The sequence below is a fragment of the Podarcis pityusensis genome, assembly GCF_964106645.2.
Source record: "Podarcis pityusensis genome assembly, chromosome: 5".
Taxonomy (NCBI): domain Eukaryota; kingdom Metazoa; phylum Chordata; class Lepidosauria; order Squamata; family Lacertidae; genus Podarcis; species Podarcis pityusensis.
In genome coordinates, this window is record NC_138032.1 from 23,656,835 (window position 1) to 23,678,336 (window position 21,502).

The 21,502-nt window shown below is 41.6% G+C and overlaps 3 protein-coding genes across 5 annotated transcripts in view; 2 read left to right on the forward strand and 1 right to left on the reverse strand.

The window, feature by feature from the left end:
• The window catches only part of MED12L (mediator complex subunit 12L), a 169,567-nt gene that overhangs the window by 81,567 nt on the left and 66,498 nt on the right, over positions 1-21,502 (reverse strand). The gene's annotated exons all lie outside the window — the stretch shown is intronic.
• GPR87 (G protein-coupled receptor 87) lies at positions 341-17,419 on the forward strand. Of its 2 annotated transcripts, none has more exons than XM_081008243.1 (3): positions 341-481; positions 14,102-14,228; positions 16,283-17,419. In XM_081008243.1, exons 2-3 carry the CDS (start codon positions 14,123-14,125, stop codon positions 17,323-17,325), a joined length of 1,149 nt encoding a protein of 382 aa, XP_080864369.1. In that variant the 5' UTR covers positions 341-481; positions 14,102-14,122; the 3' UTR covers positions 17,326-17,419. The 2 variants fall into 2 exon arrangements, with proteins under 2 accessions (XP_080864369.1, XP_080864370.1); XM_081008244.1 differs by lacking the exon at positions 341-481 and adding an exon at positions 11,057-11,163.
• P2RY14 (purinergic receptor P2Y14) overlaps positions 341-21,502 on the forward strand; it is a 32,655-nt gene continuing 11,493 nt past the window's right edge. The window contains exon 1 of one of the 2 annotated variants that reach the window (XM_081008275.1): positions 341-481. The gene's annotated coding sequence lies outside the window, so the exon portion shown is untranslated. Of the gene's footprint in view, positions 482-19,893; position 21,502 lie in introns of those variants that run through there. The other variant, XM_081008276.1, reaches the window with a different exon arrangement.

The window sequence follows — 21,502 nt, forward strand, 5'->3', positions numbered from 1 at the left end:
TCGGAATTTTTTTTTTTTAATTAAATAGTATGAAATATAACTTCTGTAAGCATCCTGTAAAACATGTTTTCCAAGCCTTTACAGTGCCATCACAACTGAATCACAGTCTGTCACTTTAATTTTACTGCAGAGCCAGGAAGTGAGCCCCAAGTTTTCAAATCTCACCTACGCTAGCTCATGAGTCACCTCTAAGGCTGAAACAGCTTGTCACTCAAGTTCTTCCTGGCTCAGACCATTCAGACCAGGAGTAAAGAACTTGGAAGCCAGCAAGCTTTAATTGTGGGCCTGATTTACCCCTACGTCTAACTTATAAATCCACCTTACTTAGAATCTTCGGATACTTAGTTCAAAACGTGTGTTTTTTCTTGTCCTGGAGAAAGCAAACAAGACTTTAATGTTTTGGAAGAATATAATGCACCCTGGAGACATTGCTACAAGCATTGACAACAAAAAGCCAAATGAAGAGCAACACAGATGACAGGTAATTTATTTTATATTTATCTCAAAAGAGTGCAAAATAGAAGGCTTGTACTTTAACGATACCTCAAATTTTCAAATCGTTCTTGGCAAAATGCGTGAAGTCAAAACAAGGTGTTTGTACGTTTAGGCTTCCATTGGTTTGTATCTCTAGTCTAGATTGATTTTATTTGTCTAGTTCCAAAAGTTGAAAAACAAAAACATTTCTGTGCAGTACACAAAAAAAGTTGCTAGGCTAAACTCTCATGTTGTATAACAGGCAATTATGAAATTAGGAACCTATAACTTTTTAAAAAATGACTTGAAAGGTTCTTCTTAGATCTGCTGGGTCTTGCTCAGCAAACGTAGCATTGGGTTTATATTCTCTTTAATTGCTCTAATGAGGCATAAGAAGTTCATGCTAGAACATGCCAGGCAAGGAATCTCTGGAAAACACCAGAAACAAGGGCATTAAAAGCCCCTCAGCTTAGTACACCATGAACTGGAGTAATTGATTTGAGTGTTCAGCTAAATTTCTGATAAATGCAGAGCAGCCAACAGATTAAAGTTTTTCTACTTAGCTTATACACAACCTGTTTCCAGTCTTTCAGATATGTGAACTGATATCACTTTTATTATACGTATTTTAAATCTTGAGACGTTTCCAAGATTATACTGCGATATATGCATTGCTTTGTTTGGAAAGAAACAAGGATACCTGATTGCTTTTACAAAATCCAGGCATGCTTTTTTGGTACATCAGACAATGTATGCTTTTTCAACTGCCCCCATTGCTACTCGTTCAAAATCATAACAAAAATGGTTTCATTTGTATGCTTTTTTTGGGGGTTTTTGTCATTCATCTGTCTTCCACTGCTAATCCTGAAGTTCTAACTAGTCTTCATGGGCCTGGTTTTGCTCTTGTACGGAGCATAAATGTTTGTGCAGCAGCTGCAGAGAAATAGCTAAGGATGCCTGTATGGTGGAGGAAAGAGAAGTGGGCATGCATGAAAGATGCCACTGGGTGCTTCCAGGCTGTCACTGTTGGGATTCTGTCACATACTGACAGATTCAGTTTGTGCAATTAAAGTTTACATGGAGCTCTTGGGTCCACTTCTCCAAAAGACTGGATTTATTTTGTGGTAAGGAAGGTGACAGGGAAATACAGTGTGAAGTGTGAGATAACACTTGCTCTGAAGCAATACCATGTAACATTAAACAAATCGGAATGAATGCTTGTTAAATAACCAACATCTAATTTCCCTGCAAATGTTTCAGGATGCTCAGTAAACGGGTCACTTGAAAGCACCCATTTCTCACAGTTTGTGGGAGGAGAACCAAACAGAGTGTTAAGAGGGTCTGCTTTCTGAAGATTTTCTTTTTTCAACCTTTGCCTCTCTTTCCCATCTCATTTCAGCCTCTTTTTATCCTTTAGTTTAACCCTCTTGTTACACACACACACACACACCAGTCTTCGTTCCCTAACCACAAGTGCCTTTCCTCCACTCCCCACCCTAAAAGAACTCTAGGCAGAGTTAACTCACCAGCCACACAGTTCTCTGTACGTGTAGTAGCATGCAACACTGTCTGGGTTGCTCCAATTCCCAAGGTGCCCAAGGAGCCCTGGCATTCTGAAATGCACCGTGCAATGTTATGCCACTCAGTTCACAGAGGAACCAGTCCATCCAACATGATACTACAAACTGTTCTGGACTGATAGGAGTGCAGAGAACACTACAGAATGTCGGAATGGGAAAAGGAGGCAAGTTTTTTATTATTATTATTATTATTATTATTATTATTATTATTATTATTATTTTCCTGAAATTCTAACTTGCTTCTATTTTTAGTATAATTAGCATCACAGGAGAGTAAGTATCTGATTCTAGCAGAGTAGTTATTCAATCTGCAAAAACTCTTTTATGATAAACGTGCAGAATGACAAGGACAGGAGATTCTTTGGATAGAAAATCTTTCATTTCTTCGCTGTTTTAACTTTGAAGGTTATATGTTACACACACACAGCTTGTCAGGTGAACAAAGTGTAAAGTTAACAACGGTTGCAGAATAGCAAAATGCCATTCTAGAATCCAGGCCAGGTTTCTGGAAAGATCTTTTAGTAGCAAAGCAACTGCTAAATGTTATGATACAAAAACTTCTAAATATTTAAATTAAAAAATGTTTCTGTGCATTGCATTCTACCCAGTGCTACCTATTCCTGCAAGTTTAAAAAAAAAATAGTGTTAGAATTTTTTAAAACCATCATTAGGGGTTCAGAGCTCCTCCATGTCCAGAACCAAAACTACTCATAGCCAAACAGGCTAAGTGTAGTCACATGTAGTTTTATCCACACGGCTGCTCAGTCCGCACGTGTGGAGGGTTTACTCTTTGCATGAAAAGGAGTGTCCATGGGATGGAAAAGAAGCCCATTTCTTGTCCCCTACCTGACTTTGCTGCATGCGTCCCATTGCTTTAAGCAGCATTCTCCTCTAGCCTGGCTCCAAGACTGAACATGAACTAAGAAAATGTCTTAATGCAGGAGAGCACAGTGAAGTAAGTGACGGTAGTGGGTTGTTTCTCTCCCCTTCCTCATGTACTCATTTTACTGTAAAGTGCCCTGGTATCCCTGCTTCATAAGGATGGGACTCCCATCACATCTGTTGTTGTTTAGTCGCTTAGTCGTGTCCGACTCTTCGTGACCCCATGGACCAGAGCACACCAGGCACTCCTGTCTTCCACTGCCTCCCGCAGTTTGGTCAAACTCATGTTCGTAGCTTCGAGAACACTATCCAACCAACTCGTCCTCTGTCGTCCCCTTCTCCTTGTGCCCTCCATCTTTCCCAACTTCAGGGTCTTTTCCAGGGAGTCTTCTCTTCTCATGAGGTGCCCAAAGTATTGGAGCCTCAGCTTCACGATCTGTCCTTCCAGTGAGCACTCAGGGCTGATTTCCTTAAGAATGGATAGGTTTGATCTTCTTGCAGTCCATGGGACTCTCAAGAGTCTCCTCCAGCACCATAATTCAAAAGTATCAATTCTTTGGCGATCAGCCTTCTTTATTGTCCAGCTCTCACTTCCATACATCACTACTGGGAAAATCATAGCTTTAACTATACGGACCTTTGTTGGCAAGGTCACATCTTGCTTGACTGAAATGGCATCAAGCAGAAAGCTGTCCCAGTGATAGCTTCCGATGCGCAGACGTTTGAGGGTGACTGTTACAGAGCCCTAGAAGAACTGACTCATCTCTTCTCCTCCCTTGCCCCTCCATAGCTGCCTTTTCAGCTTTAGACACAGGAAGTTAATTCTCTCCCCCTTCCTGGCCACTGATGTCAGCTGCAAGTCGAAAGCAAAGCTGCAGAAGCCACTGATTGACAGAGCTACCCAGCCATGCTGCAATGCCGTCTAAGTAATCATCTTGGGATCGTGGAGTCTCTGTCCAGCGGGAGACTTAAAACAAAGATTTCTGTCGCTCCTGCAGCTCGGCTATTTAAGCCTGAATGCAAATGTCTAAGGGCAGATCACTTGGCAGCTTCCCAGATTCTCGGTGTGGCATTTCAGCTCCAGGATTCATCACTGGAGTGATTTGTTCATGTTATAAAGCCCATGCTCATGTATATAGTGGGGGACTGGAAGCACTTAAATAGCACACCCAGGCAATCTATCCAAAGGACAGCTACTGGGTTGTACTCCAGCCAGGTCAACTCTTCAGATTTATGTCTCAAATATCAGCATATTTGGGGGGATTGGGATGGGGAAGAAACATGAAGTGCCTTGAGCAACTTAGAGAAAAGGCAATATAAAAATGTTAGGAAAGCAAAAGGTATGTGTTAACACACACAAAAAACATGCAACAGGTTTCCATTTCTATGAGCATCCTGCATCCGATGTGGGTGGCGCTGTGGTCTAAACCACCAAGCCTCTTGGGCTTGCTGGTCATAAGGTTGGCATTTCGAATCTGTGCGATGGGTTGAGCTCCCGTTGCTTTGTCCCAGCTCCTGCCAACCTAGCAGTTCTAAAGCATACCAGTGCAAGTAGATAAATAGGTACTACTGTGGCGGGAAGTGTTTCCGTGCACTCTGGCACTTGTCACGGTGTTCTGTGCAGCAGAAGCAGTTTAGTCATGCTGGCCACATGAGGACAAATGCTGTCTCCCTCAGCCGAAAAGCAGAGGTGAGCGCTGCACCGCACAGTCAAATTTGACTGGACTTAACCATCTATGAGTCTTTTACCTTTACGTTTATTTAATTAGCCAATTCATATACAGGATGCTCATAGAAATGGAAACTTGTAGCATGTTTCTTTTGTGTTAACGTATGCCTTTTGCTTTGCTTTCTTTGGAATATGTTCTTAGTGGCTAGAAACTTTAAGAAAGACTAATGTAGGCTGCAGGAAAATTCCTTTAAAAGTTAAGCATATCATTTTATGTATAGGTGCACTACTTTTGTATACGGAAAAGAAGAACAAAGTTACTAAAATCTTCAACACACAATAGAGCAGTAGCGTGTGTTTCTGAATTATGTCGGGTTTGAGTGGAGTCAATGAAATCAGTATTACAAGCTGAAACAACTACAGTATAAGAAGCAGAATTGCTATGCAGGCCAGCAGCAATCACTCTGTGCCTCTTGGGCAGAATCCTTTACACCTCTGAAAGTATGGTTACTCTAACAGACCTGCCACAATGGGAAAACCTATGGATTCTACATCTCCAAGTGAGTGTTTCGGCAGGCAGTCACGCAGAATGGCTGGCAGCTTTGCTTGTAGTTTGAACAGCTAGATTTGGTCAGCAGAGAATACTTCAGCTTCCTAGTGGCTGAGTGGACATTCTGTCTGCTGGAGCTTAATTAAATTAGTGGTTTAGTTAATCCTGTTCATGTAACCTGGGGTGAAGAAACACTTTCAGCCCGAAAATGGTGGTGCCAAGGGCAAAAGTCAGCAGAGCTGTAGCTGTAACTCTTACCTACAGTGCCTGATATTCCAGCCATCCAAAGGTCAAAGGTTTCTATGCCCCCCACTCCATCCAGGCTGCAGGAGACTTGGGCAGTTCAAGGACACATTCCAGCTAGTCAAAAGCGCTCAAAGAAGGCACAGCAGAACCAATGAGAGGTGTGGCCAAGTGCTATTTTTGCATAAAAGTGGTACCTGTTCTGACAATGGGGCAGATGGAGTAGAGAGGGGTTTTTTAATGGAACAAAGAATGTGGTTGGGTAATAAAGGAATAGAAAGTATCTCTCCAATATATCAGAGAAACATGCCTGGTAGTTTACATAGGCAGAAATGAAGTCTGTAGGAAGAAAGGAGAAGCTGCTTCATTCCTCTGTTTAGAAATGGTAACATGCACATAAGGCGCACACTTAAGAACTCACCTGCTAAACAACTTTGTGTTCATTGTACTACCAACAGAAAATCACTAAAATTAAAAGACCATTTGGAACAATAGCTAGGTGTGCATTAAAATAACAAAAAGTCTAGAATTCCTCCTCTTAATTGCAGAGTTAATTTTAGGAATCCATCACCCTTAGTCAGGTCTTGTGCTCCACCCCACAATGCAATGCTGAGCAACGTCCACACCTATTTTAACAATACGTCCCCTTTCCTAACTTGGCAGACATGACCTACATCTGCAACCTCTCTTTCCCGTCTCCGGATTCACTATGCTCCTTCACAGTGGGCTCCTACCTATGAACCTCAACTTTTATTATTCAGAGAAATACACTCCTTCCCCTTGCATCTCCAAACTAACTTGACACTTGAGACCAACCCAATAATTACACAGCCTCTAGCTGCATGTCACACAGATGAAAGCAAAAGACATGCTTAGGACTCCCCTGTACAGTGGTACCTCGGGTTACAGACGCTTCAGGTTACAGACTCCGCTAACCCAGAAATATTACCTTGGGTTAAGAACTTTGCTTCAGGATGAGAACAGAAATCGCATGGCGGCAGCAGGAGGCCCCATTAGCTAAAGTGGTGTCTCAGGTTAAGAACAGTTTCAGGTTAAGAACAGACCTCTGGAACGAATTAAGTACTTAACCTGAGGTACCACTGTACTCTTACGAAGAGTCTTCACAATCTCCCCCGCCACTACTCTTATACATTATTAAAGTACTATTTACCGAACAGCTGCATTTATTTATTTTCCAATACAATACGCTGTCTTCCACTCATTTAAAAGCCAAGGGGGTGGTGGTTCTTTCTGTTAAGGCTACGGATAGCACAGGTGTTGTATTGGACAGTTAGGTTTACCAGTTCAGAATATGCCACAGTAACTGCAGGCCATGAAATGGAAAGTCCCTTGTTGTATAAGGGAACCGGATAGGAAAATAGGAAGCTGACTTACACTGAGTCACACTGTTGGCCCATTAAGCTCAGTATTTTCACTGACTGACACTGGCTCTCCAGGGTTTCAGGCAAGGGACATTTCCAGCCCACCCTGGAGACCCTGGGGATTGAAAGTGGGACCTTCTGCATGCAGAGCAGATGCTCTACCACTGAGCTACAGACATTCCCATGAAATAAGGGGGTATATGGGCTCCTTCCATCCTTGGAAGGCATTTGATCAAGTAGAGGAATCCCACTGACAGAAGGTGGCAGCAAGACTTTTGCGAACTCCCCCTGTAGCCCCCAGCATCACCACCTACAATGTTCAGAACTCCAGGACAGATTTTCTTTTATAATCATTTAAATAATTTAGTATTTAAATTTGTAAATTTAGCATAGAATCCTAGAACTGTAGAGTTGGAAGGAACCCTGAGGATTATCTAGTACATTAATTAATGATAACTTTAATATTTCTAAAAAATATTAATAATTATTAATTTAAACTTAAATGCTTCTTTTTAAAATAAAAAAAATATATCCTGGCCTTCCTCTCATAAGAGGCCAGGGCATCAAGTAACAAACATGACACACAAATGAATATCAGAAAACCAACCTAGTACAGAGAGGTACAGGACACTGTTTAGAGGCTTGCAGATTGCTGGAGGGTGCAAGGGACTGTGGTGAGGACCTGTAAAAGTTGCTTTCTCTCCCTCTCTCTCCACCACCTTCCACTAGTGAAAGCACCTCCTGAGCAGAACTCTTCTCAGGCAACTTTCCTACTGTCGGAGTGGAGGTGGGGGGAACATATCCAAGTCTATTTGGTATGCATCTAGATTATTGTGCAATATTGTTTCTGAATCATTCTAAAGGCAGCCTAAAAGCAACAGGTTAATTTAAAACAAAACAAATCTCAAAACCTATTATAACACCCACAACACAATAGCCCTCAGTCTCCTGGCTGATGGACAGGGCCATCATATATTTCCATTCTCCTCTCCATTGCCCGGACAACTGAGGGTTGGAACAGAGAGTTCTTTTGAAAAATGAGGGAACAATGTAAACTCTCTGAAGGTGCTCCTTCTCTGGCTGGTGGATGTGGCTAGGCTATTCTTCACCTTGCCATGATGTCCTTCTTTACAGATAATGCATCCACCCACTCAGAGTTTTAACTTCTAGAGACTTCGGAAACATAAAACTGTGAGGAATGACAAAACTAGCAGCAACAAAAAAAAAATCATCAAGGCATCACAAACGGGCAAGAATGGGGACAGTGGCTAGGATTCTGAGTTTGGAACCACTGGAAGGAGAAGGGGGGGGGGGACCCTGCTTGAAGGTCCAATCATCTGACACTCCAATCATGCAAGTGGAAGAGGGGACAGATACTACTTTTGTTGGTTCCCTCTTCCTCCTGAAGTCCTGTCTGCCCCCTAACAGTTGTGCTAGAGGGTCGGGGGCCCTCCAGAGCTGCATGATGAGGGATGCTGTGGGCTACAGGATAAAGAGGGGACTCAACAAAAATTGCAGCCTCCTCTTCCACCCCCACCTTCGCTGGTGGAATTGTCTGCCAGATCTTGGTTCCATCAATGAGACCTTCTATTCATGGATGCCTAATTAGTATCTAAGTCAATGGTTTTATGAATAAGAACCAGAAAATAGAAACTGTTCTTGGTAAAGTGTGACTGTCAGGGTGTATGTCATTTTGCCTGAATGGGATAGGCAGACTTTGCTGAGGAAGCAGCATCATGATTTGCTCATTACATACATCTCTTTACCTCACACCTGGCAAAATGGCTGAAACACAGGAAAAGTCCTTAGGACAGGCATAGGTAAACTTTGGGGTAAACTTTGTTTTGGGGACTACAACTCCCATCATCCCTCACCACTGGTCCTGTTAGCTAGGGATGATGGGAGTTGTAGTCCCAAAACATCTGGAGGGCTGCCTTAGGATATCCCAATGCCATTTTTTCAGCATTTAAAAAAGAAAGAAAGCTAAACTGCATTCATCTGTAGTGGTGAAATTTGTACCGAGGCTCAAGCATGGCAACAGTTTAGCGCCTTTTTAAAATAGTAAAACACAACCTAAATGGAGTCGGATGCTTGAAAACAAAGTCATACGCAATCTGGGAAAGAGAAACCAAACTGGGCATTGTATGGCTTCCATGCAGAGTTTTTCGTCACCGTGATGGCTTTTTTATATAGGTCAAATAATCCAAAACCATAAGCAATTTAGATGCTATTAACTCATCATAATTTCTGTATCCTGTAACCTATAATTTAGCTATGTTGCTCAGATACACAAACCAGTCCATCAGCATTAACAACAACAAATTGCACCATATATGCAGCAGTGTGTACTTTACACATATTTATTGCAGAGGCTTTACTTTAATGACGCTAAATATGTAGCAACACAACCTATAAAACATATGAGGCTTAAAATATTCCTCTGCACTGAGGTTCTTACTGGATCAGCATTGCAGGCTTTTTCTCTCTTTCTCTCTAGCGTTAACAAATACCACATTAAGCTTCTGTCAACATCCCTAATTGCAAGGAGGGAAACATTTACAATACTATGAAAATATATTGGTTGTGTTTTTTTAAAGGTAGGTGTCTGTCCACACCTGGTCAGGATTACTTGGATTAGAAGAAGAAAGGATTAAAAGTCAATGTAAGATACTGCAATTATTTTATTGAACTTGGAGCTAGCTTTTGGCAATTCACCTTCTACATCATATGTACTCTTTAGAGCAGTAGTTACCAAACATGGTTTCCCCTGGACCACTTGAAAATTGCTTCAGGTCTTGGCAGATCACTTAACTCCAGACCTTCCCCTGTTTTGCCACCAGCCACGGCTTTATTTCTCTAAGGAAAAGCCTCCTCCCCAATCACTTCTGTTCCATCCTGCTCACCTTCCAGGCAGACCACCAGATTCTAAGAATCATGCAGTAGCCACTATGCCAATACACTATGCCAATCATGTAGTAGCCACTAGTTGAGCCTTTGGTCCCTCTTTCCATATAAAATTCTATCTCAACCTGGATTATATTTTCTTGCCTCTCAAAAATAATTCTCACAAGATTAAATGAAAAACAAGCACATACAAGTTTGTGGGTTGTAGGGTTTAACTTCAATTTAACAGCTTACTACTACTACTACTACTACTACTAGTCTAATAAAAAGGAGTACGGGAAGTCTTTGCAAAGACAATACCATGCTAGTGAAACTGACTTTGCTTCTGTTAAGAAATGCTTTGAAGTCCCCATCTGATATATGCAGTAGACATGAATGCCTTTAAGGCTCACAGGAGTTCACTACAAGGGCATGAAATGAAGCACTGTGCTGCTTGGATTACTGAAGAAGCTATTGCCCAATTAGTGCCACAGCTGCCATGGACGCTGGCAGTTAACGAAAAGAGCAAATGAGAAAGCACAGCTTTAAGATGACAAAGCTCATTAGTGGAAGATCAATCCAAGGGCATGCTTGAACAACTGCCCAGTACTCCCAACATGTTAAAGGCTTCACACAGGTCTCCTCATAGAGCAAGGTTATTGCTAGGAGTTGGCAGAGGTGGCTTAAAAACCTATAATGTCATTTTTGGGGAGAATTGCTGTTTTTAAGGGATGCTTTTAAAAAATGTTTTACATCTATCCAAGCCGCAATAGTCCCAGCTCATTGTATAGTACAGCAATGGGGAACCTGGGACCTTTCAGAAGTTTCCTGATTACAACCCCCACCAGCCCCAGCCAGCATGGCCAGCAGTCAAGGATGATGGGAGTTGTAGTCCAACATCTCCTTGGAAGGCATCCATCATGTTGGATACATCATTTAGTATCCTGTATTTTGTCTGTATCTATAAATAATCTAAAATGTCAAGCATTCACACAACACAGGAAGCCAAGCTTTACAATCCCTGTGCTCCTAGTAGGATTACACTTGGTACAATGAGTGTGTACATAGCTTCAGATGACATTGTGGGGGTTTCCAGTTCAGATTCAGTTGCTGTTCCAAGTTTTATATTCTTTGCTGTAACTTGAAGTCACTGCTACTTGTCCCTTTTTCAGTGGCTTTGGTAAACCACTGTCTTCTGACTTCATAAACACACGCTGCTGGTAAAACCAATATTGAAATTGTTCCAGGCATCTTGAAATCTCTCTACTGTATTGAGAAAGGAAGGACAGAAAGGGGAGGCGTTTGGAAAGAGAGGAAGCCGAAAGCATAGGAAGTTGCTACCTGTAAAAGCTGTGTCAGCAAGCTGAGATCATGGGGCTTTCTCCTTGTTTAGAGTCATCATAGACCACAGCGTATGAAGTCAAGTGTTTCCTACGGAAGTCCAACCAAGATCCTCCACTTTCACAAGTGAAGCTTGAATTGCTGCATCTCATTGACAAGGTACCACACAAAGGCTCCTGAGCAAGCTTTACAGTCATGGTGAAGCCCTCTTATGGATCAGAAATTGGCTAAGTAGCAGGAAGCATACAGGAGGAGTCAATGGACAGTCCTCCAAATGGAGAGATGTATAAAGTGGAATCAATTACACCCAGAAGAAAGGTTACAGCATTTGGGACTTTTTGGTTTACAAAAAAAGTTAAGAGGTTGCATGATAAAATTCTGCAAGGCATAAAGGCACAAAGAAATCGGATAGAGAAACGTTTTTGTCTCTTTCTTTCATAACACTAGAACTCATGGACATTCAATGATGCAGGATGATGGAAGATTCTGGACCAATAAAAGAAAGTAATTATTCACACAGCACTACGGAACTTGCTCCTACAAGATGCAGTGATGGCCACCAACTTCAGGGGCTTAAAAGATTAGACAAATTCATGGAGGACAAAGTTATCAATGGCTACCAGTCAAGATGTGTATGTTTTGCATCCCAGTTACAGGGAACCACAGGTGGGCATACTTCCCACAAGCATCTGGTGGGCCACTGGAATAGCTGCACCATTGGCCTGATCCAACAGGCTTGTCCTATGTTCTTATGTCCTACAGAGACAAATGGATAGGAAATGCATTTCCCACCCTACTGGCTGATGAGTAGATATTTCAGTGATGCCCACTGGTTGCTTGGACATATTTATTAGATTTCTTACTTAGACCTCTTAAATCAGTTCACTGAAGGAATTTTTCAAAGCGGTATGAGAAGTCTGAGATGCTGTGCACTCTGGATCCACTCTGAGACAGTCAATGTGAAGAAAACTACATGGTTGAAACAAAACTGGCAAGTGGAAGTGTTGTTTATCTGCAACAGGCCATTTAAGTTTTTTGTGTTTAGAAGCCATTTTATCATATTGTTTGGCAAGTGAAGCACCTATTCAAATTAGGCTGCAGACCTGCATTTACTTGTGTTAATTGAATGTAAATGTGTAGCACATTTTAGCACTGGGACTAGAAATGGTTATTTTCTGTTCATAATTACATATGGCGTAAAATTTACCATGCTCTTGGCGTCGCTAACTTTTAATCATCTGCGATCTTAATTTATTATTTACAGGAAACATATCAAACCCATGTACAAAATAAAATGCAATTTATTTGTAACGCTCCCAAAATATTTAAACAGTTATAAAATGGGGCAAGGGCAGGCTAACCCACCATGGGACTCAAATGAGTGCAGCTCCCCACAATTTATGGCAGTACTGCAGTTGCTCAATATTCCCAGATAGGTAACAGCAAAACTAGATTTACTGAACTCTGGGTAGGCAGATAAACCATAGTTCCTGTACAGTATTTGGTTGGTAGGTCATAAATTGCACAGATTGAGGGAACATCGGAAATAAGGAGGATAGAGACTGGGAATAATGCCCTATTTATAACTGGTTTACATGTTATCACAATTCTAAACTGGTACAGAACTTCTCAGGGTTTATAGTATAATAAGAAACATGGGTAATGGACATAGAAAAAGCTTATTAGCATAGCCAGAATCCAGAAGTTAAGTTCACAGGGATATTTTCCTGAATTTAACTATCTCTGATGATTTTGAATGACACTCCCTAGCCTAATTTTCTCACATTGCTCACTCTTCATTGTGTTTTGCATTAATCCATCCACCAGAAGTAACAACCCCAATATTATTTACATACTAATTTACTCTGGGATGAAGATTATGTGAGTCAAGATTAGTCATTCAGCTTGTCATTTATTGCTGATTGTCTGCCTTGAAAGGGCAAAGCAATCAAAAGCTGAAGGGAATCCAGAGATTATTACCCAAGAAATCTAATCAAGTAAATTGGTCTTTGGTGGATCAAAGTGAGAAACTCAAGAATGGTAGGCATCACTTTTATTTAATAGAGAGCTAATTGTCTGCAACCAGGACACAGTTATATTGAATCCCATTGATGATTGCTGAAGGATCCATGATAAGCCCAGGCTTTTAGCTAAAGCATCAATAAACTACAGGCAGCTGTACAAATGTAGTTAAAATGGAAAAATATATACTTGTGTTAGCTTGGAATGAATTAAGTATTGGCCTTCGTTTCTCTCACACGCAACCACCTGCCCACAAGATAGTCTGTCCTTGTTGCTACATTCATTGTTGCTCACAATTTACCCATAGGAGTCGATTAAAATATTGTCTGTCTGTCTCCAGATAATTACTACTTTGGGAGTCCATGTTACAAGGCAACAGCTACTATAAGCTAGTGGCAGAGTGAGCTGATAATTAATGCACGGGCATGTAGAAGCTATACAGAAAGCTGCATTGCCCAAGAGAGCAGTGATATTGTAGGAGCCTTTTCCAGAATCGGGGCTGGTCCTAGCTTTTTCATTCACAGTGACACATCTCTGTGTGTATGAGGAAGGATCGGTGTCCAAACTTTTTTCAAAGAGGGCCAGATTTGATGAAGTGAAGGGCCATGAGGGCCAACCAAATGGCCAACCAAATTTGTTAACCTTTTTTTAGGATTGAAGTTGTTGAAGTTTTTTTATGATTTTACCTCAGAAAATTAACTGCCACAGGGGCCGGATTAAACCAACCGGCGGGCCAGATTAGGCCCCAGAAACGGACTGTGGACATGCCTGCTAGACTATCCTTTCCATGTAGTGCATTTTCCACAAGACACATCAGGAAGCAAATGCACACACTTCATAGATGATGGTGCACACCTATCTCCTCTTTACTTGAAGTTGAACTCCATGGAAGAAAAGCCATGTCTGAGTTGTCTCTTAAGGGCCAAGATGCAGCTGAGTTCATAATTTTGTCCTATAAGCCGAGGCCTGTAGCACAGCTGCCATCATTCTGTGCTCAGCCAGAAACTAAAAGATGCTGCTGTTGACACTGAGGTATTTGCCTATTGTAAATATTTTCACTTCCTATATTTTTCAGACGTTAGAACTTGTACAACCCATGATGTGTCCCAGATCAATTGCCACCAGTGTGTCTCCTGAAAAGCATTTGACCTGCAAATCAACAATAATAATGGGGTCTAACATGTCATATGTGAAGCTTCCAGGTAAATGACTTTAAAAATAAATAAATCAGGAATTCCTGATACAGTTGTTTTAGAGAGGAGTTAATAATTTATACAGTTGTGCCTCCTTTTTAGTATCACATTATTAGTTAAGTTTCATATAAGAGCAGTTCATTTAGAAGCCTTCCCAAACACAACCATTGGTTATTTCCATTCCTGCTTAGCATTCTAACCAAGCTCATGAGGTCATTGTCTTTAAACCTCAGACCATCTAATAAACAGACTACCCCTGGTCCACACACACATCCCTTTTTTAATAATCAAAATTCACAAGTACCCGTAATGAAGCCCCTCATTATCGATATACGGTATTTAAAAAAGATAACCATACCTGTATATACACCGCAATCTAGTGAAGATAACCCTTGCTCGCATGCCATTCACATTCAGAAAACCACTATGCATGCAGTTCCACTTGCTACACAGCTGCAGCCAGCATTTGGAGCTCTCAACACAGTTCCTGCTGCTAGGCTTGGAATGCATGGGCAGTGCCAAAGAGTAGAGACTGCCTGTGGTGTCAGGTTTGGGGCAACCCTAGATTGAAGACTCCATATTCTCCCCCTCTTCTCCTCTTAAAAAAAGCAAACAAACAAATATAGCAGTGCTATCAATGCCGACAGCACAATGATCTGATTGGCAGGTATGAATGCAAGCAGATACTCACCTACAGCCTGCTACTGCATTCGTGAGTCTAGAGACTGGCAATTAGGTATTTAATGAAGCACCTGGTGGTCCTCACTACATGATCATCATGCCACCAAAATACCCTATGATTCACGTGACTTAGAAGCCTGATGCAGTCTAAACTGGTGGGCAAAGAGTTCCTAAAGCAAGGGAGGCTCTCTTGCAGCATTGCACAACAAATGGCATAAAAAGCAGGACCCAAGGTTTGGCTAGGCAGGAGCGGGATGATCTGTGGTTCTCGTGTTGTCACAGATTTAGCACTACCCGCACAATCTCTGAACTCGACTTGCAGCCTCATTGCTGTTATGTACTGAAGTTCTCACCTGGGCCAGCAGGCGGATACTGTAGATAGTTTTCACTCAGGTCCACATATGCAAATAAGGGATTGAAAGTGACGTTCAGTGATTGGATAGTTACTGAAAATGGTTACTGTTGCGTTCTAGTGGAGCTCTATATAAGCAGGCTGGCTGAACCCTTCAGTTCAGTTCTGTTCTGGCCTGTGAATAAACAAGAGCTGTTTGAAGAATCGCTGTGTCGTCTGATATGTTCACCCACAACTTAACAATTGCTTCCAAACCTTCAATAAATGGAGAATTTACAGTTTCCTTAGGCAGCTCATTCTGCTGCTGAACTGGTCTTAAGAGTTATGAACACAGCATATATTTATGTTCCAGTCTTCTCCCCTCCCTTTCAATACCCTTTTGTGTCCTTGAATAAGACTCCGAGGGCTCATCCTAACAAGCCTTTGCATGCAGACAGGATCTTAGTCACTGGCATCACTAAGCATACTTGTGCAGCTGGCTGCTGTTGGGAGTTTAAAACAATGCACGCCCTGCCACCTCATTGCTGGAGCTGTGGTCTGAAGCCCTTTTCTGTAGCGTGCAAACACAGCAGTGTAATAAAAACATTTTCTTGAAAGAGGAGGGCAACTCCCCTGGCTGTACCAGGTGTAGAACCTCACTCTGCTGACCTCCTAAGAACCACCCTGCTGAATCAGACCAAATATTTATGCATTCCAGCACTACATTTCCAGCAGAGCCCTTCCAGGTGCTTCACAAGCGGAGACGAAAAGCAATAGCCACCTCTAGTTGTTAATCCCAAACAACTGCTATTCAGTAGCATAGTAGTCCATCATGTCTAATTGCACCCTTTCTACATGCTCCACAGCTACTCAAATGTGATAGATGAGTGTGCATGCAGAAACAGTTTCTGGATTCCTTCCGTTCACATAAACTATGGGGATGTGAGTCTTGATTATGGGGGTAACTCTTGAGTTATTGTTGTTATAGTTCCGTCTGAATAGCTACGATTGTTAAACCAACTTAGACCATTTCTTTCCATCATTCCTATAGATCATCATCAACATCTGGGTCAAGGCAACAGTATTTTAGCCAACTGTTCACAAGATCTACCTGGGAATTCTACCAGTAATGAATTCACAACCATTGTCTTACCTGTGCTTTACCTCGTCATATTCCTGGCTAGCATCTTACTGAACAGCTTGGCTGTATGGATTTTCTTCCACATCAGAAACAAGACCAGCTTTATCTTTTACCTCAAAAACATTGTGGTTGCGGACTTGATGATGACCCTGACATTCCCATTTAAAATCATCCAGGACTCAAGGCTGGGGCCATGGTACTTCCATTTTTTCCTGTGCCGGTATTCGACAGTTTTGTTCTACGCCAACATGTACACTACAATTGTGTTCCTTGGACTCATTAGCATCGATCGTTATCTGAAAGTAGTGAAACCCTTTGGGGATTCCAGGATGTACAGCATCAGGTTCACCAAGATTCTGTCTGCGTGCGTTTGGATTGTCATGGCATTTTTAGCCTTGCCAAATGTGATCCTTACAAATGGTCATGCGACTAGGAAAAACATAGGCGACTGCTTAAAGCTAAAGAGTTCCCTGGGAGTCAAATGGCACAGAGCCGTCATTTACATCAACAACGGCATGTTTGTCGTTGTACTGATAGTATTGATAGGATGTTACATTGAAATATCAAAGTATATCTACAAATCAAGCAAACAATTTACCAGTCCTTCAAGTCGCAAACGGAAGCACAACCAAAGCATAAGGGTGGTCGTAGCAGTGTTTTTCACATGTTTCTTGCCTTATCATTTGTGTAGAATACCTTTTATTTTTGGCCACCTAGATAAACTTTTGGACGAATCGGCACACAAAATCCTGTACTACTGCAAGGAAGTGACACTTTTCCTGTCTGCGTGCAACGTGTGCCTAGATCCAATCATCTACTTTTTCATGTGTAGATCATTTTCAAGAAGGATGTTTAGGAAATCAAACATGCGAACGAGGAGCGAAAGCATTAGATCGCTTCAGAGTGTTAGAAGATCAGAGGTGCGAATATATCATGAATACGTTGATCTGTGACGCTGAAGGCAGTGAGATGGACATTCCGTCCCATATTTGTATCTGTATATTTGTTAGTGTAAATAATAAAGTATTTTTGTTTGATTATAACAAATGTCCGCTGTTTTTCATGTTGTTCCGAGCACAAGGGAGCCATGCAGAATATAGCAGAGTAAGCAGGCCTTTGACTTAATCTAGTCTAGACTATCACAAATGTTGTACTCTGCCATCTAGTGGAGGAAAACATGCTTCTGTTACAATTATTATCAATAATCAACAAAACGGTTCCAGAAAGAAAGAAAATACTTCAGAACATAAAATTCTGTGTGTGTGTGTGTGTGTGTGTGTGTGTGTACACATACTAACGTAGAATTGCAATATTTATTGTTTTAAAAAAACAAACCCTCAAACTACTTGAATTTGCTTCCATGGGAGGTCATTGTTTTCTTCATAATATTATACGAGGAGCAACCAGTTTTCCCAGAATTTGTTTCTATATTTTCATGCAATTCTCACTCTTAGATAAGATGCTCCTTTTGCTATTATAGCCAAATCCCAAACTTTATCAAGCCATTCTTTCCAAGAAGGGAGTAATGTAACTTGCCAGTATTGAGTCATTAACATTCTTGCAGCTGTTAACAGATAGAATGTAAGTTACTTCTTTATGATATAGACCAGCAACATAAACAATAGATTCATTGTTAAACAAATGGGAGCAAAACATCATTGCCAATCTACTTCATATCACCCAGAGATCTATTAGCGGATCCTCTTCTATCTTCTGCCCACTCCTGCACCACAGTAAACATGTTTCTACAGAAGAGATGTGATGGTGATGCATTTTTACTTTATAGCTGCCAACTTTTCCTTTTAAAAGGGAAATTCCCTTATTCCAAATAGGATTCCTCGCAAGAAAAGAGAAAAGTTGACAGATATGTTTTAATTGCCTCACTTTCTTTCTGAAGGAAAAACCTATAATTAAATCCATATAGTATTTGGATGATGCATTCTCCTTAATCTTATTTATAGTATGTTTTGACTGAGGAGTATTAATAACTTTCACAGTCTAATGTGATAGTATCTACTGCAGTAGATTAGCACATGGAATTCTGGGTGTTGCCAAACATGATCAATTTAAAATTAAACCTCATGTACTGTAGTTATGTTGCACAACCAGAAGGTGGCAAGAAACTATTGTTGATTCATGCTGATTCATTTTTATACATTCCAATTATGTTTCCTCTTACTTGCCTTTCTTTCTATTTTTTTTTTTATTTTTTTTTTTGAGATGTAGCTTCTAGAACTGAAGACAGTACTCCAAGTGGAATTGCACCATAGATTTGTAAAAAGAAGCAAGTACCTGTTCTTTAAAATAATTAAAAAAATCCTTTTCTGGTTATCCCTAACATGGTATGTGCATGTTTCACAGCTGCTATGCACTGCGTCATTGTGGTGTGCGAGAGTCTGTGGCTATGTATAGTTCTGTGTGTAACCATAGACTTTCAGTTGATCTCTTTCCCCAATCTGATGGCCCCCAGGTGTTGTTGAACAGGTCTTTGAGGCAACCCATTTACTGAGCATTCATCCTGAATTGCTTATGTAGAGATTAGACAATGTCTGTTCCTTATACAACATTCATTCTGATTTGACAGGGGAAGCAGAGTGACCACTGATAAAATCAGTAGCCTCCTATTCCTTTCCCCATCGCAAAGTCTAGCGATGCAAAATTAATGTGACAACCCTGTACTGCTAGTTTTCCCACTGCACTTCATTGCCTGGCAGGCCAGGGAAACTCTGAGCACTGTCAGTGTCACATAAAATGGGATTACTGGGCACTGTGGGAGAAGGGAAAGAGGCTGCAGCTTTTGCTAGCCGCTACATGAGTCTTGTATGCTCTAGTTCCAATGCTATGTATATAAGAGGGAAACTGCTCTCCCTGAGCAGCTTACATTAGGGTTACCAAACGTCTCCGGTTCCCGGGGACAGTCCCCAGATTTTCAAATCTGTCCCCGGACAAATTCATCCCCGGAATGTCCCCAGATTTGCAAATCTGTCCCTGGGAAACGTGGCAGTGGCAGCCTCAGCAGCCCGGAGCCAGCCTGCTAATGCTGCTGGCTCTGACTGGCTTCAGGAGCTGCTCACTGCTGTGGCGCCCATCATTTTTCCTGCACCACGACAGCCAGCAGCTCCTGAAGCCAGCCAGAGCCAACTGCACTACCAGGCTGGTCCCTCCTGGGCAACGACTGCCCACCTGTGACTCCTGAGCCTCCCCTGATCTGTCAAAACAAAAGGGGAAGGGGGAAGGAGATTGGGGAAGGCTCAGGAGTCACGGGTAGGCAGCATGCTGTTGCCCTGTTTTTTAAAAAACTCTGTGCATTTATGTTTCACAGGGTGCGAAAGAAGGGCTTTACACCCTTCATGCATATGCGTGTCTGCTTGGGCCCGGGGTCTTTTGCCTCACCATCCCCACTACTGATTCCCTGTTGCTACCCAGCTTCCAAAAAAAAAAAAAGTGTCCCCAGATTCATTGGAAAAAAATCTGGTAACCATAGCTTACACGCTTTTGACAGCATAGGGCAGCCTACCCTAACCTGGTGCCCTCTGAACCGCAAATCCCATAAACTTCAGCCAGCAGAGTCATAACAAGGGTGAATAAAAACATTGCCAGCAATGCTGACAAGGCTTGTGTCAGTTGTGGATAAAGGCGGGTTTTGCATATCAAGGTTATGTTTCAGTCACGGATAAGAATAATGGTTTCTTGGGGAAATGTTGTTTAGGCAGCGGCACCACACCTTGCATTTGGTTGTGTGGGCTTCTTTGGAAAATAATCATCACTAGTCTGCAGGGAACAATGGGTTCATGCAGATGCCTTAAATTGGTTAGTCCACTGGACTTGAATTGTATGCCAAGGGTTGGGAAAGCTCTCTCTTCTCCTTTAGAGTTCTTGAGCCTTCTCCAGTACGCCTTATGAAATGCATTGTGTGTGGAGGGTAAAATAAACTGTATCAGGTCAGAAAAGTGCTGAGTTCAGTCCACAGGCGAAATCTGATTGTGTACAGAATAAAAACTTACTTTTTTAAAAAAAAGACTTTGATCCAATAGTTCCAGGTAAAGAGCAGACCAGAACAAAACAGCACAGGATCATAATCTCATAAGTCTTAACAAAATAGGAAACATCTTCCTTTTCCCTAAGCATAGGGAAGGCACACTTAGAAAGTCAATACAGGTACTCCCTCTTTTTTGCCATTCAGAGTTTGTTCAGGTCATATGTCACCATGGCTTCCTCAAAGCTTACATGGGTAGATCAGCAGGGAAATGCACAAGCAACTTCCCTTTCGTAAACTTAAGAAATCACAGCATGTGATTTTTTTTCTCAGCTCACAGGATAGAGAGCAGGTGATTCTTGCAAAAGCTGGTTGTTCACACATGTAAACAGCTGGTATGAGAAATATACATATGTGGAAGCAGTGGCTATTTTGTGTCCTTGGAACATGTCTCAGAATCCAAAAGCAGAGCTACGTAAATGATTCAAAGAAGCAAAGAATTATGATAGTTGAATTTCTAATAGTTGTATTTATACCCTATTTCTGATAGTGTGTTTTTCAATGCCCTAGAAAACATTTTTTTAAAGGTCATTATAAAGATGCCAGCAATCACAACTTATCAGAAACACAAGTTCTTTCCCACACTGTCCAAAGTGGCTCACAACAGATGGTGGTTTTCCCCGTTGACTAAAAGAACAGGTATAGTTGAAGAGGAATCGAACTGCTTTCCCTAGAAATTCTCATTTGAAGGTTTACTATCTTGTGCCAATTGTGATCTCATTCTTGTCTTTAAAAAGAATGCTGAGTTACTTCCAATTTCATACGTAAGGAAAGCACTCCGTTAATAAGGCCATGATTTCTTCTCCAAGTACCGTATGAATGAGTCAGGAATTGAGCACAAGTTCCCTTGCACGGCTACAAAACCACCAGTCACTTCATTATACTAAAAGGAAGCTGGAGTGCAGCAAACCCATTTGTCCATGGCAGGGCCTTCTCAGGGGTGGTCCCGTTTGTGGAATGCCCGTCCTGGTTAGGGTACCTGTCTCCTTCACTACTGAATTCCAGGGCAGATTTAGAATCATTCCTGTTTACCCAGGCAATTGATGGGTGATAGACACTGGCCGTGGCAAACACGGAATTAATAATTATGCAGG

Excerpts from the sequence above, each read along its gene's own strand:
- GPR87 (XM_081008243.1), top strand. The coding sequence starts at position 14,123 with ATGATGTGTCCCAGATCAATTGCCACCAGTGTGTCTCCTGAAAAGCAT. Across the intron at positions 14,229-16,282 it reads GTCATATGTGAAGCTTCCAG|ATCATCATCAACATCTGGGT; the intron begins GTAAATGACTTT and ends TCATTCCTATAG.